General features: G+C 35.5%; 1 protein-coding gene across 8 annotated transcripts in view; it reads right to left on the reverse strand.

The window, feature by feature from the left end:
• The window catches only part of Zir (dedicator of cytokinesis), a 143,622-nt gene that overhangs the window by 59,795 nt on the left and 68,105 nt on the right, over positions 1-15,722 (reverse strand). Inside the window, exons 17-21 of one of the 8 annotated variants that reach the window (XM_081761942.1) lie at positions 14,553-14,734; positions 11,445-11,542; positions 4,073-4,168; positions 3,104-3,233; positions 1,190-1,358 (exon numbers count right to left, since the gene is read on the reverse strand). In XM_081761942.1, coding sequence (XP_081618068.1) covers positions 1,190-1,358; positions 3,104-3,233; positions 4,073-4,168; positions 11,445-11,542; positions 14,553-14,734 — 675 coding nt within the window. Of the gene's footprint in view, positions 1-1,189; positions 1,359-3,103; positions 3,234-4,072; positions 4,169-5,579; positions 5,595-11,444; positions 11,546-14,552; positions 14,735-15,722 lie in introns of all 8 variants that reach the window. The other 7 variants (XM_081761946.1, XM_081761945.1, XM_081761941.1 and 4 more) reach the window with 7 other exon arrangements.

Consider the following 15,722-nt stretch of genomic DNA (forward strand, 5'->3'; position numbering starts at 1 on the left):
GTCACTGTCTCAAATCACGCTATGTAAGGAGATACTGCCCATGCATGGTGCAAAATCTTTCGTGTACGGAAGCATATTCTTCTATGGCAAATGAAGAATGCCAAAACCCACCTAGTATACACCTACAAAATGTTTAAATGATTCACGTAGTGATGAGGATGACATTTAAGAAGTTACAGTAGTACAGTAGGAATCTAGGTCTAGTGCAAGTGGTGAAATTTAACGTGTAAAGGTGAAAGTAAAGGTGAATAAAATCATCATCACAAAAAATGCATTTCATTAGGTCTGATTTGGTGTCAACATTATTTAAATCGCTCCATTCTAACCGGAGTTATGCACTTTTTAAGCCAACGACTTCCGAATCGTCCAAGAAAGTAGTGATACCATAATTTGACGTCACATACTACCTACGGTGTTTATATATAACCCATTCTACCAAATTATGGTATCAAACCTTAGATGTAGCGTGGGTTGTGCTAATTTCGTTTTTAGAGGCCTTTCAGATATTAGCTACTTGACTAATTCCATAGCCTAATCATTTATATTTCTTATGTTTGAAATTAACGTTAACATTTGTTCCATGTATTTTGTTTTAAATAGCAATTATTATTATTATTATTATTATTATTATTATTATTATTATTTTAAATCTGTACAGGCATTAGTTTCATTAAAATCAAACCTCAACCTTCATGTCTTATAGCTCGAGAACCAAGGGCCTGCATACCATAATATTTCATATGCTTTTTAGGTTATCAAATTGTACCTGGGTCCTGGTTTAATCCAAGCTCTCGCCAAGTTGGTTTTGTAGTAGAAAAACACCGTGTGCGTGGATATTCTCGGAGTTTTCCCGTTTCCTCCCACTTATTTAATTCCTCATTTTTGTTCATTACCATCATCAGCGTCTTCCTTAGCCTCAGACCATACTCGTGGAACGTTTAACTAAAAAAAGATAAAAATTAACAGGTTAAAAAAAATTCTGTAATCTCGGTTTTTGTGGCTTATGAAAATGTATATTAGTAACAAAACTTGAATGGGCAATTTCCTCAAATTAAAACACTGTGACTAGTTTTATTAATTATTTTATTGAATTCAGGAATCTATATTGAATTCAGCTCTAAAGAATTAAAATGACACTGATCAACTATCTAACATCAACACTGAAAGAACAGAATATAAAATTACTTACCTTGGCATCCTTGTTGTAACGTGATATGATGTCAGACGTTACTGTTGTCACCAAAGTTGTAATATCGTCTGTAAATTGTTCGGAAAATCTCATCTTACGAGGTGCATCGAGAGTCTGTGTTGTTGCTAGGTGCTCTACCATGCTCTTAACAATTAGCTCAAAGAAAAACCTAGAATAGACATCAAACGTGCAATAAACATGTAAGATGAAATACTGCCGATCTTACCCCACATTTACCAGCCACATGTTATTCAATTTATCAAAAAGTAGCCCTTCGTGATTAATGATGTGCGCATGGTTCTGGCTTCGATACCCATGTAGGTACTTTTCTCGGATAAAAGCCGCAGTGGAGTTTCGGATCCCACTTCAAGCAGTAGGTACCGTTCTATATAGTCTCGGTACTAAAAAAGGGATGTTCAACCAGAATCAATCACTCATCGAAATCGTTGTTATAGTAGGTCAAAACAACCATACGTTACATGGAAAAATCAATGAAATTTATTATAGAGATACTAAATTTGTTATAAAAGTTGACTCAAAGTTATAAAGAAAGAAAAGAAAAGAAAATAAATTAAATTAATATCAAACATAAATTACAGTGTGTCAATTACTTAGCTTTTCTCACGCAATTACTAAATTACAAATCAATAGTTCTTCCACTCTGATAATTCACTTCCATAGGTCGCTCATTATATATTGTCCTAAAGGGCCATGAGAAGAGCACTTGTTTTTTATTCACAATTATTTCAATAAACAAGTGAGTTTCGTTTTACAGTCTGAAACTACGTCAGATGGTTCTAAACTATGCGAATCCAATACTCACACTTCAAGTAGTGCGTCCATATCTACTGGCTGCAAGAGGAACAAGATCAAAGATTGAACCTGTTCTTCGGATGCTGGATCCATATCAAACAGCCATTACTTGCCATCTCTTACTGTTTTTGTTCTACTAACATTAAAACCAGAAGTAGTAACTGATGTCCATCAATTCCGCTTACAACAAAGGAATAAAATCAGAAGTGAAATATATTCTTGGTACTGAATCATATTAAAAAACTGTGTAGGTAACTTTCCGTTTTATCCATTATGCAATCAGTGTTGCAACCGAAAAATCATAGATTTTCACCCCCTTCCGGTTTCATTAGATATATAAAAGTGGAGACAAAAAACTCATTCTTGGGACGCTGAATCTGTGTCAAAAACAGGTTTTCGATGTCTCTTATCGTTTTCGCTCAATGAAAATCAGTACTGAGACCGGAAGTACTAGTAAATTTCAACCACTTCAGGTTTCGGTAGAGTTGCAGGTGATGATTATGTGTTCTCTTCAAACGGTAAATCGATTGCGAAAACAGTTTGTTGCTACTTACTACCATTCTGTCTTACAGCGATCAACGTTGGAACTGGAAATGGTTAATTTCAACCACTTTCGGCTTGAATAATAGGTTAACGGAATCTATTCCTGGGACGTTGAATCGACTGGAGAAAAACACTTCTCGATATCTCGTATTGTTTTCGCACTAATACCTGTCGACAGAGAAACATAGCCGTTCTATAAGACTTGTATAACACAGTTTATTTTTTAACAATATGTGTTTATTAAAACGTAAATTTTCAGTGGTATTGCAGTTTTCTTTTAACTGTAACGGTTAAGGTTAACTCGTATTTTTTTATGTCTGTATTCTTGAGAATAGATTGTCTTGTAATAAATAAACGCACTACCTTTAATAAATAACTGTTCATAAGGTACTGTATCATTATTAGGTGATAGGCAGAAAATGAGTTTAAAAGCGTTAGAAATATCGCAAAGCATATTCAGATCACAGCTGATAGTTAATTGACTTAATGTTCCATCATGTAAAGAAAGAAAAAAGTTACAATAGACAAGACCACCACTGGATGCATTTAGGAACCTACCATGAATTAGACATAGCCAATTCTCTAGCTGGACCACTAGAGACAACCCACTGCAAGGCTAACTCCTCATGCACGATTTTCTTTGGATGAACTTGGGAAATCATATACATCACATTGTCATGATTTGGACCTGTAAACGCAGAAATTTAGTTTACATTTAGAAACCCTAAATCCAATGAATAAAACGCTAAGTGCAGAAAATGGATCTCGATTGATTTGAAGTTCATTGTATCCACTGAAAGTCTATATTATCAATATTTTGGGCCCGCACTCTTTCATATCTTTAAATTAACACACACGTGTGAACACAAGTCGTAGTATCAATGCAATTAACAGACAATTTTATTGCGTTCTAAAATTCTAAGCAATTAAAATATATTTTCCAGTCATATGAGCTTTTTAGTTCTACACTCTAACTAGTAATTATAAAAAGGGCCTCTATACAGTACTGACTTTTCGGATACGAATATTCAAACTTCGAAATTCTATTAGAAGTAAAATTGCTTGGAAACAAGGAAAGCAAAACACACACTTAAACAAAGGAACACTGAACAAGATCTAGTGTCTACGCATACATTTTAAAATCACGTTAATCTCTTTCAGATCGTACACACCAGCACAAAATCAAGCAACTACAATTCATTAATTCTATAGTACTACGTTTTCCTACTTTCTAGTTTTGCATCTTTTAACGACAAAAATAATGTACAAAACACCAACAAAAATGAAAGAAGACGATTTAAAAGTAATGATATTCTCAATCATAAAATTAAAACAAAAGACAGTAGTAAAAATTTTACACGAAAATTCCTTATAACTAGTTTAATGCTTTGTTAGTATAATTTTAAACGCAATAATGCAATATAGTAAAATTACTATCATACATATATTAAAATAAAATATATTAGTTTCACGTATATATATCTGGCCAAACTGAAAATTAACTGCAGGGCCACATACTCGACTAACCTAAATCATCCATACGCTTAAAGAGCTTATCAATATCATTTGCTAATACTGAAGTGTACAGCGTTTTCAGTTGATGAATTCCCTTCAGTTTCTCTTCTGTGCTGCGTAAAAAGTAGTTGTTTAATTGAACGATCAAAGAAGTGTATAGGAATGATTTGTTGCTTTCTCTTGTTAATTTTGTAAGCAAGATATAAAATAATGTTACAATAATACTACTATTCAGGATTCCTAGTTCGAACTACAAGTTCAATTTGCTGGAGGGCGTGAGAGACTCGGGTTCGACTCCGGCGCGAGCTCATGTGGTTCGGATTCCACGTTAATCAGTAGATTCCGTCTCATATAGCTTCGCTGCTGAAAGGGACGTTAAACTCAAAATCAACTCAACTCAATTTGCTGGACTGAAACTTTTGCTTATTTTCTTTAATGAAAAATTTCACTACGGTTGAGACATTTTTTTTTTTCTTTTTAAAGAGAAGGGGGACACTATTTACATGAAAATTTACAGAAATCAAGAAAACAACATCAAACATTTGAATATCAAATGAAATAGTGCAAAAAATTACACAAACAATCTAGTCCTCGAGTTGTTTTAATTTTATTCGTATGATATTCTTGAGTTTTCATTGTAATATCTTCAATTGACTTTCAAATACTGGGTTAAACAGTTAGTGTTTGTAGCCTTAGATGTAAAAGACTCGGTAAGATGTTCGAGTCTTAGTGGGAAAACAATCTTGAGCTGTAAGTCCATATCTCATACAAAATCGGTGTTGCGAAGAAAAGTTAACTACATACAAAAATCAAATAAAAACTATAAAAATATAAGAATTTATTTTACTGTTACAGAGCGATCAAAGAGTGACTACAATTGCCTTAAATTTCAATTTTTTAAAAATTACGGTTTTAACACACGATCTTAATTCCTTTCAATAACTTTTTAAAAACAAATTGAAAAATCAGAGTACAATATTTCCTGGCTCAGCTAAATCATTTTATTACACAACCATGTACTGAAATTGTTCTGCCGATTCAAATGTTGTAAGAAGACCACATTTCCGTAAGGAAGCTCACTTGGATAATTATACCATCAACCAGTAAAATTCGATCCTAGGCATGGGGTTATTTTTCAGATGTTGATATGTTTGACAGGATATAATAGTTCTAGATAAATATGATGAATATTATTTACAATGCCAAATAAATAAATAAATAAAAATAAAAATAAAACTATTGGACGAATTAGTAACATTTCTATAAAAAGAAATAAAAAATGTGAATAATTGCATAATCACTAAATAAAACATAAAAAAGAAAAAATAAAATTAACAAACTAATACATATGCAACTACAATAAAAAACGCAATAAAAGTAAAATCAATTCTTATGGATATACACTACCGCTTTTTTTCTCTACATAAATTCTCACATGTTGTCAAGTACTTGTACAGTTACTTAATCTTATCATGCATCTAACGTAAAACAATACAGTAGAATTACTTATGACACTTACTTCCTTCCACCTCTGCTGTGAATATAAATATCCAATTCCAAGTAATGACAGCAAACATGGATATAAAATTCATATAAGCAACAAGAGCTAATAACTTGGAAACTGCACATTAATTTTCGATGAAATTTCATATCACTATATTAATTTTTTATCAAATAAAATAGGAAGAAAACTATAAAAGACGTATCTCCAACAATGATGGACACTTACTATCATAACAACAAACAATATTTGAAAAATAAAAAAAAATAATAATAAAAACTATTATGATTTCTTTTGCTTTTTAAAAAAAAGTTCTAGTTTGAAGGTAATAATAAAAAACGTACAATTACATAACCTAGTATTAAGCAGGAATCGTCTTACGTGTAAACGTTAAGCTATTTTTACATCTAAAATACCGTAACTCTGAGTTAAAAAAACATTACTGGATATAAATGCAGCACCAAAAAGAACAGGTAACAGTTCTAAATGTAGCAGACTAATGGCTTAAGGTACGAGTGTTAAATGATTCCATTTACCACAGTATGCGATATGTGATGGTACTGGGAGAGCCTAGCATAAAGTCTAGAGATGACTAGTGCGTCAATCCTCAATAGGCGTTCCTATCAGCTACGACACGACGAAACATTGGGCAATGTTCATCAGGAAAGTTCTCCCTGGAATCACAAGCATCTGCTCGCAATTCCGAACCAGTGTGTAAGTCAGCCCGGAACATACAGTTGTCGAGGGAAATCTAACAGCGCAAGTGTTGACAACTAACTAGGGATGTTGTCAAAAAGATTGAAACAAGTAACTTGTATATCTTTATGTCTCCCCAAGGGTACGTTTGCTAGTAAAGTCATTGTGTACTACTTTCTCAATTCTCAGAAACTGCATTGTGCCTAGTCGAGTTATATCAGACGCTGGCTGGCAAGTGAAAGAAGAAGTCGCGAGTTCGAGCTCCGTCTGCTAGTGAAAGTATGTTTTTTATATGATCCTTTCTGATTTTCTCATATATCATACAGAGCTTCTTTATAGTTTTCGGCTAACGTACGTCTTTTGCAAAGGAGACAAGGGTTCGATCTAAGTAGGAGTTCATGTGGTTCGGATCCCATATTAAACTCCGGGTCGATCTTTCATATAGCTTTGAGCTGAAAGGGACCTCTAACTTCATACAAAACAAATCCATTTACCCTACAAAGCATAGATATGTATTTTTTCGTCTCTTTTCAGCACTGAAGTTACAAGAGACAGGGTTTACTCTTTAAAGTGGGTAACAATCACTCCGCGAGTTTGTATCCCAAATCACTGCAATCGAATCCATGACCATGTGCGTTAGTTACTTGACCACGAAGATGCACCATAGACACTAGGTATAGCAAATAAATAAATAAATGTTAAAACTGCCGTCAAGAGACATAAGATCTTTCCTGCAGATTTGATCGAAATTGAGTTTAACAGCAGGTAAGTTACATTACCATGGGCATTACCCGACAAAAGAAGAAACTTGTATCTATACTATTGCCGACGACGTCATAGACATAGGGTTTACCTTACCCATACTAAACAAAAAAGAAAAAAGCTTATTTCTCAAAACCAGTTTTTCAGTAGATATGGTGTTTTGCCTTTGGACGGCAGATAAATGACACACAAGCTGAGATGTATTATAAGTAGATTTAGATACCATCTATATCTCCGTGCGCGGGGTAGATGGTGGAAAAAGGAACACTACAATTCACATTTGTTAGACTACCTTTGATCTCCTATCAGCTCGTCTGGAATGAATAATAATTATAACTATTCTAGATATGTGGCTTCCTTCTAACAAAAATTCAAAAGCGAGATACACCATTTCACGCACAATCGTTTTCCTCATCCTTCCTGTTGCGTTTATATACTACATCTTTAACTGTCAAGGGCGCATAGTATGACTGAGCACTGACCTTTCTCTCTTTCTGGTAGAATTTTTCAGTCCAGTTAAATTGTACTGGAAATGGCAACACTGTTGATGCGATTTTAGTAGTACTGATGAAGTTCTGGATTTCAGTAACAAAAAGCTTCTCTTAGTCGACATTCCATTCGTAGAGACGGAGCCTGACATAGAGGGCAACACGTTCGATGTCGTTCTCGGTTATGGCACACCGTGCCTCTGCAATACGTTGTTATGCTAATTTACTAAAGTTATGCGTGCTAAAGCTAATTTACTATAGCCGTGCGATGTATATGTGTGCGAGGAGTTAACAAATCATGAGCCAGACGTGATCAGCGAGAGATCAGATGAAAGAGCCGACCAAGGAAGTGGTGGAACACCATGTTCCTCCAGAAAGTATAGTGCTTTGCGTGATATGCGGTTACGCATCACTCTGTCGGAAAAAGGTTGCATGTAGAATCTTTAGTTAAGGGGCCACAACCGGGTCAACGTCTCATCAATATAGCGTTGGCTAGTCAAAGACCAGTCTGCGTATTAGACGCGAGCAAGCATGGAATTCAATTATATCTCACGTCATAAGCCCCAGTGCCGAAACGGTGCAGCCATGCAGAATGTAGGTATAACCCAACCTCTTGCCTCGGTACCGTCAGACACGAATGCGCTCATCATGATGCTGCAGACAAAAGCGGAATGTATGTCATTTGACTCTTTATGTGCGACGTTTCTGGCAACATTGCAGCCACACATGCTTATGCTCTGCAATGACAGAAGTAGGAACGGGCGCTGTGCAAATATGCCAAACTTCGTCAGACGACATCAAATTGTTCGAGGGACATTGCTCAATGCGCAACAACCCTGAATCGGGCACCAGTGTTCAGGATGTGGCAGTCTGATCCGCTACAAAAATACGCAAAAGAAACGGCGTCAGGTCAATCCGTGGTATGACGAAGCCGTTCGGATTCTGCACGTTGTTATATATTATTTTCCTAGCGTTATAGATTCCATATTTGCATCTTTGTGGCAACATTCCGTACAAAATGGACAGCGGAACGGATAATCCGTTGTTGAGATATGTTATTATTCTTCCGCCTTTAAAGAAGGAAATCTGCAGGAATTGTTTGTGTATTCGATGACAAGGTATTATTCGATCGTCCAGACACATGTCACGCTAACACTAAACAGAACTGTAGATGCGTCTCGAAACTACACTGTTAATCATTTTACTGTCTTTCCATCCTCTATACATTCCACAAATGTGGGATCAATCCAATGCGTCCTTCTCTAGCTTTCGCATGATTTAATTTGATTTTAAAAAATCATATGAATTATAAGTCAGTATGTTTCCCAGGTAATGAAATAAACACATTATATTATAAGACAACGTTTAGTTACTAAATACAATTAATTGCTAATTTGGTGATTGCTTAGTTTCACTTTTTCACATGTATATCTTGCCTCACAACTAATAGATACTTGTCTCAAATATAATTTCTTCATTTCTGGCAAAATATTCAGAAATTACAATAATATAGTATTACAATAATTTTAAGCGTATCTCTACAATTAATAAATAAATATGCAAAATGTTCACAAGTCCTTTACCAATTTTGAACTAATACAAAGACCACGCTGTAAGTGATAATGTTATTTTGATCACGCAATTGAAGTAGTGAGTATAAACTTTTTAAAAGGACAATTCATCAGGGCTCAACATTCTCTTTACTTGTGCAAGCGAACATCCAACCGAAATTCAATTTTCATTACGAAGATACTTCCTATAGCGAATTTCTCTAACGAGGCAAACTTTCATGCCTCTGGAAAACTTAACAAACACAATGTGCGAATTTACGGTTCCAAAAACCCAAGACGAACGTCATGAAGTGGTAAAGATAATGTGTTGTGTTGTCCGAGAAGCATACTATAAATCTTTAACACTTCTTTCTTCGGACAAATTCATACAGATTACACAGCAATTGATTTGTCCACATTCTCAATATAATCTCCCTTTATTTTAAGCACTTTTGCCAGCGGTGTATCAGCTTCAGAAGACCTTCCTGGAACCAACTTTTTGGAGTTCCATGCACCCATGTTTGGACAACTTGTTCAAGTTCATGATCATCTGCAAACCGATGACCACGCAGAGTCAGGCCCGAACAGTTGTTAATCGCTGGAAGCCGTCTGCAGAGTAGAGAGGGTGTGGCAGCACTATAAATCCTAGTTGATCAATGGCAGCAGTGGTTTCTGGGCTGGTGAGAGAACGTGCATAATCATGTTACAGAAGCACTTCTTTCGCACATTTTCCTGGCCGCTTCCTTTAAATGAGATGACATAAGCGTCTGAGGTTCTCCACATACGCGTGCACTGTTAATCGTGAATCCACTGGCTCCATCTTCCAGCCAATCGATCAGGATAATGCCTTTCGTGTCTCTGAACAATGTAGCTATACGATTCCCAGCTGAAGATGTTGTTCGAAATGGCTTTGGAGGTGGATTGTCATAATGTTTCCACTGAATTGGTTGCTGCTTCGACGTCGGCTCATGGCAATGGAACCAGGTCTAATCAGCAGTCATAAGCCTAGACACGAAATCTTCGGGATAAGGTTCATGGCGTTGCAAGAGTTGCCTGCGCACTTTCACACAATATTGTTTTTGCTCTGCAGACAAGAGTTTTGAAACCCATTTTGCATTGACTTTCATCAACTGTAAGTGGCTGTGTGCGATGTTCTGCAGGATGTTTCTGGTTAGTAATGTGACAGCCCATATTTCACAGAATGTGATTCCTTTTATTCTCTTGAATGGCCCTCTCTATCACGGCGATGAAAGCTGGTGTTGTCACTGTTAATTTCCTTCCAGAACTGATCCTCTTTTTCGTCGAGGTGTTACCCACTTTTCAACCTTCTACCCAGTTGCACACTGTTTTTCACGAAGATACATATTTTCCCACCCTGCCATAAATCACCTATGGACTTCAGCAGCAGTCACGTCCTCCTTCCATGTTGTCCGTTAGTAACACCCACAGGAATTCAAGAAATGGACTGTACAGGGCACTACTGTCTTCTTCGCAGACAATGACGCTTTCAATTGGTGGACGAAGGTCCTAGGTGCCTGTAACTACCTTCCCAACTTCAATGATCCACTTCACTTGGAACGAGAAAGGAACCTATAAATCATTATAGTACGTCCCTCGTATATATGCAAATTTACATCTGTCTTTTCGATATACTTTGTGATACCACAATTGCAAGAATGCTTCTTCGAGGTGTAGTTCCAGGGATCGATTTCCAGCGGAAGATACTCCTCTTATACAAACCCGAGTAATTTTTCGAGTTCTACTTTAGCGGTGTGTTTTGTATAGCCTCAGTACTTGAAAGGAAAGTACACCCTCATTAATCATCACAATTACAACAACTTCAACCCAATGTCATCTTCGAACAAAACGATATAACTCCACTCTGAGAACGTCCCGTCATATCGTTGTCCATAAAACGTTTCTTAACGTTGAGTTCTGATGAACTATGCTGAAAATCAGTGAGGCTTATTACCTCAGCTGCCGGAAACAAGACAACATAATCAAATAAATTGTATTTCTCAGCTTGTTCAAAACTAGTAAAGGATTTTGTGAACACCTGTGTACACATATTCATACACAAGAAATACAGAATAGTCTTTCTACTGTTTCTAGTAACCTAATGTAATGTGATTGCCTTTAAACAAAAGGGATTTATTCTTACTTCACTTAGCAAACATTGACAGCATGTTGAGTAAAACAGAGTATGCACTGCCTGAACTGATTGAAGTATTATATCAATGATACATATCAGTGACTAAATATTTATAAAATGACAGGATGTTAACCTACACGGATATCGCATAAAGAAGTTGTACAGTAAGATGTGTTATATTTCAGCACAAACTATACAACTGCTTAGATTAAATAAAAATTATTATCCAGTTTACCTGTTCGCATGCTAGAAGTTCGGTCCAAACCCCTTGATAGCGTATTGACTTCTTCATCATCGTCAATCATTACATGGACATCTGGATTACTACTACTTCTGCTAAAATAATACATAAATACGGATATCATATTAATCTTTCTTATTTGAGGTGTATGCACAAATTAATACGTACTCTCTCATTAAAAAGAGACCTGGTAGAGACCTGAATGATTAGTAGCATAAAGAACTTGGGCAAAGATAACAACAAACAACACTATTCTACACTTGAATTTCACATGACCTAGTTGATTTTTTTTCCCCACGATATCTTCCCATATGCAAATCTTGTCCTTAAATTTCATCGATTTTTCGGCCACTTGATTATTCAAAACGAACAATATGAGCACAAAAGATCTTTCATATTCAATATTCAAAATCTATATGTTGGAAGAGTAAGTAGTAACCTCAAATTTCTCTTCAAAATAAGATTGCCGCCTTTAAATCTGATTATGTTTCAAAATATGTATTACTATACTCACCAAACATATCAAAGATACCTGTAATTTTTTCCTCACTAACTTAGGTTGTCAATTATTTAGTGTTCACTTTTTAATGGATACATAAATAATGATTTAATTCAAGAAAATTACTTCCTGAACAAAATGGATAATTCTCTTGCACTTAAGATGTTATATCCCTAACTATATTTCACGTTAGTTTTTTTGAATTTCCGTAGTCCATCCTCGCTACTTCGTGACTGTATTAATAATAAATGTATTTGTCTCAATTCGTAATAAATATGATTTCTCGTTATATTCAATCATAAAATGACTACGAAGCTGTGTTTAGGACTTTCCTCAATAAATAAATAAATCTGAATAATAAAAAATTGTAGTCGTCCTCTGCTCTCAATCCAATCCGTTAATATATATATATATATATATATATATATATATATATATGGTGTCTCAAACGTCCCCTGACAAAGTAACTCACTTATTATCACATTTACAACAAAATGTAAGAGGGGTAAACCGTCTCTAAATATGATGTTTTCAATCTAAAGTGAAGGATTTTTTTTTTCTTTTTTTCAATCGGACGAGCCGTTTGGGCTGTACACTCTTTATGCATCCAATGATAAATAAAATGCAACACTGCTATGTACCTGGACCCACAACATAAGTGAATGTAGTTACTGTCTTTTATGCTAACGTGTCCATGACCTGTAACAGCTCCCATTTCAAACAGTAACTTCATTCACTCATGTTGTGGGTCCAGATAAATGGCAACTTTGCATTTTCATTTATCATTGAGCGCATAAAGAGTGTACAGCCCAAACGGCTCGTCCGATATTTAAAAAAAAATCCTTAACTTTAGATTGAAAACATCATATTTAGAGACGGTTTTCCCTCGTACATTTTGTTATAACTCTGATAATAATAGAATTATTCTATGTCAGGGGACTTTTGAAGGCACCCTATATATATATATATATGTATATAGGGCCGGATTTAGGGGGGTGTGTGTGCAAAGGTGCACATGCACCCCTTCTCCCTTTGTTGTACATCTATACTACCTAAAGTGAGAAGCTAGCAGTGAGTTTTGCAAAATCAATAGTTTGTCAATTTTCTGAAGGTTGAAGGAAAAGAATTCATCGAGAGCATACACACAGCATTTCCAAAGGAATTCCTCATTCACATCGCAGATGCCTAAAAGCATTTTTAAAAATTCAAATTTAATTCACATATACTGGTAGTTGTTGATGCACCCCCTCAGACAATCCGGGATCCGGCCCTATATATATATATATATAACGGATTTTCTAAAAATGGCGCCCACAGACTACAGTGCTTTATTCTACAAGTGAAAATAAAATGAAAAATATATATACTTGTACACTTTTTTGGTCCTCGTCTGGAGAGACGAATTGCACTATGTGGTAACGTTGCAGATAAAGAACATCAGAAAACATCTACCAATCCATCAAATAGTGACATCGATTCTTACTAGATGGCAGTTAAAGTCGATAGACATTGACGCTGGCACCACTTACTACCATAACAATCGGTGTTACTATTTGATGGATTCGAGGAGCAATGCTAGTGGTTCCAAGTTAATCTGCGACGTTGCCACATAGTCAAATTTTGATTTCCCATAGAGGCTGAAGGAAGCCCCGGACAGTATATCATTATATAGCAATTTCGCTTTACTTTGACCTGAATAATAGCGCTCTGTGTCCGTGGGCGCCATTTTTAGAACACCCGATATATATATTATATATATAATGGATATGTTCAAGGATAACTTGAAATAGATGGACCGATTTTAAGGTTTTGCTTTTTTTCTTTAACATACTTTCCCTATTATTAAACAAATTAATGCCTAATAAAACAACAATTGAAACTATCCTTTCATATTAGGCAATTATTTGTTAGGCTTGGCGCAGACTTCATTTTCTTGAGTTGAGTTGAGTTGATTTTGGGTTTAACGTCCCGTTCAGCAGCGAGGCTATATGAGACGTAAACCTACTGATTAATGTGGAATCCGAACCACATGAGCTCCCGCCGGGAAACGAACCCGGGTCTTCCACGCAAAAGGCGCGTACGCTAACCACTTAGCCACGGAGGAGCTCCTTTTTTTCTTTTTATTGATAAGAGAAACGGTTTAGCGCTTTTAATATTTTCTATCTTTAATAGCTTTTTTAAAGTCAGTTAATATTTATTTTTTATGAGAAAAAAGTTTCTATTTTTTGTTTATTCCGTTTTAATCTCTACTATGGGACAAACAGCCTTGATGCTGACGTCCCTATTAACCCTCAATCAAGCAATCAATTTCTACTCAGCTTTAAGGTTTAAGCATATATTGAACTTAGGATCTATTTCTATGGATAATTTCCGGAAAAGTAGCATTGGTAAATGTGGTTTGACTTAAGATACAAGTCCAGTATTCAACTTAAATGTTAAATAACCCAGATCTTGCAGAACTCTAGAATTTCGAAATCCTTATTATCATACTATGCGTTTGCTATGCACTACTTAAGTGTTGCTTAATAGAATAACTAAAATAAAGCTATTCAATAGTAATATCCATACCCAATACCCTTGACTATATTAAAAATAAGACCAACCTTAGGTGTCTCCTTGAAGTAGGCAAACTAGTAGGTCTTGGTATGTAACCTGGACTTTGTGGAGGGGAAAGCCTACCGAGCGAATGGCTGTCAACTGGATGTGGTAGAGTGCACTGATAATGTATATACGAAGTTAGAAGACTGTGACGCCCATGCTGGTCATGAAGTCCTTCCTGCAGTGCCTGCAATGACAATAGCTTCAAGAATTTCTATTTGCTTAAAAAATCATACTTTTCTCCTGTATTAATTCAATGCAAACAAAAATAATCAAGTTTTCCTATTGCGGAAAATTTATCCTTCATGGATTGTAGCAAATCTAAGTACATATTGTATTCATATAATAGCTCAGCAACCGTCTCAAATTTCTCATTACCTTTATTATGGCTTAAGTTAATGTTTAACATTTTTTCAAGTGTTTTTGTTTTAGGGTAGAAGGTAACAACGAAAAACTTTGGGAGATGATTCCTTATATGAAACGAGAAAAAAAAAGTTCTAATATACAAGGGTCGAAAAACGTCTCTTTTCAGAGTTATGAACCGTCGAAAATTAAAAAATTCACGTTTTCAAAACGCCCTGGCTTAGAAACCATAGAACCTATCCCAAGCGGTTTAAGGAATTACATAGGAACTAGTATACGCTCTTTCTAAATATCCACGTTTCATCATCCTGCGTTATCGGCGAAACGAACTGTAAAAAGGAAGTTGAGGTATAGGGATATTCCTTTAAATACTAATGGTGTGTTCGTTTCGCTGGTACCGATGCATTCTGGAACATGGATATTGAGACAGAACGCATGTTTGTTCCTGTGTAATTCCTTAAACCGCTTAGGTTACGCCCTATAGTTTCTAAGCCAGGACGTTTTGAAATGTGATTTTTCGAATATTCGGCTCGGCGGTTCATGACTTTGAAAGACGACGTTTTTCGACCCATGTGTATTAGAACGTTTTCTTTCATTTCATATAAGGAATCACCTCCCAAAGTTTTTTGGTGTTGTTATCTTCCACCCTATATATATATATATATATATATATATATATATATATATATATATATATATATATATATCCAATAATTCGGTTACCAAAGGTGTACACAGGAAAATATTTTGTGTGTGTACTAACCGAAGTTTTTTTTTTTTTTTTTTTTCATTATGCTAACGTTTATGAAGAT

The sequence above is a fragment of the Thermobia domestica genome, chromosome 6, assembly GCF_964235325.1.
Source record: "Thermobia domestica chromosome 6, izTheDome1.hap1.1, whole genome shotgun sequence".
Lineage (NCBI taxonomy): Eukaryota > Metazoa > Arthropoda > Insecta > Zygentoma > Lepismatidae > Thermobia > Thermobia domestica.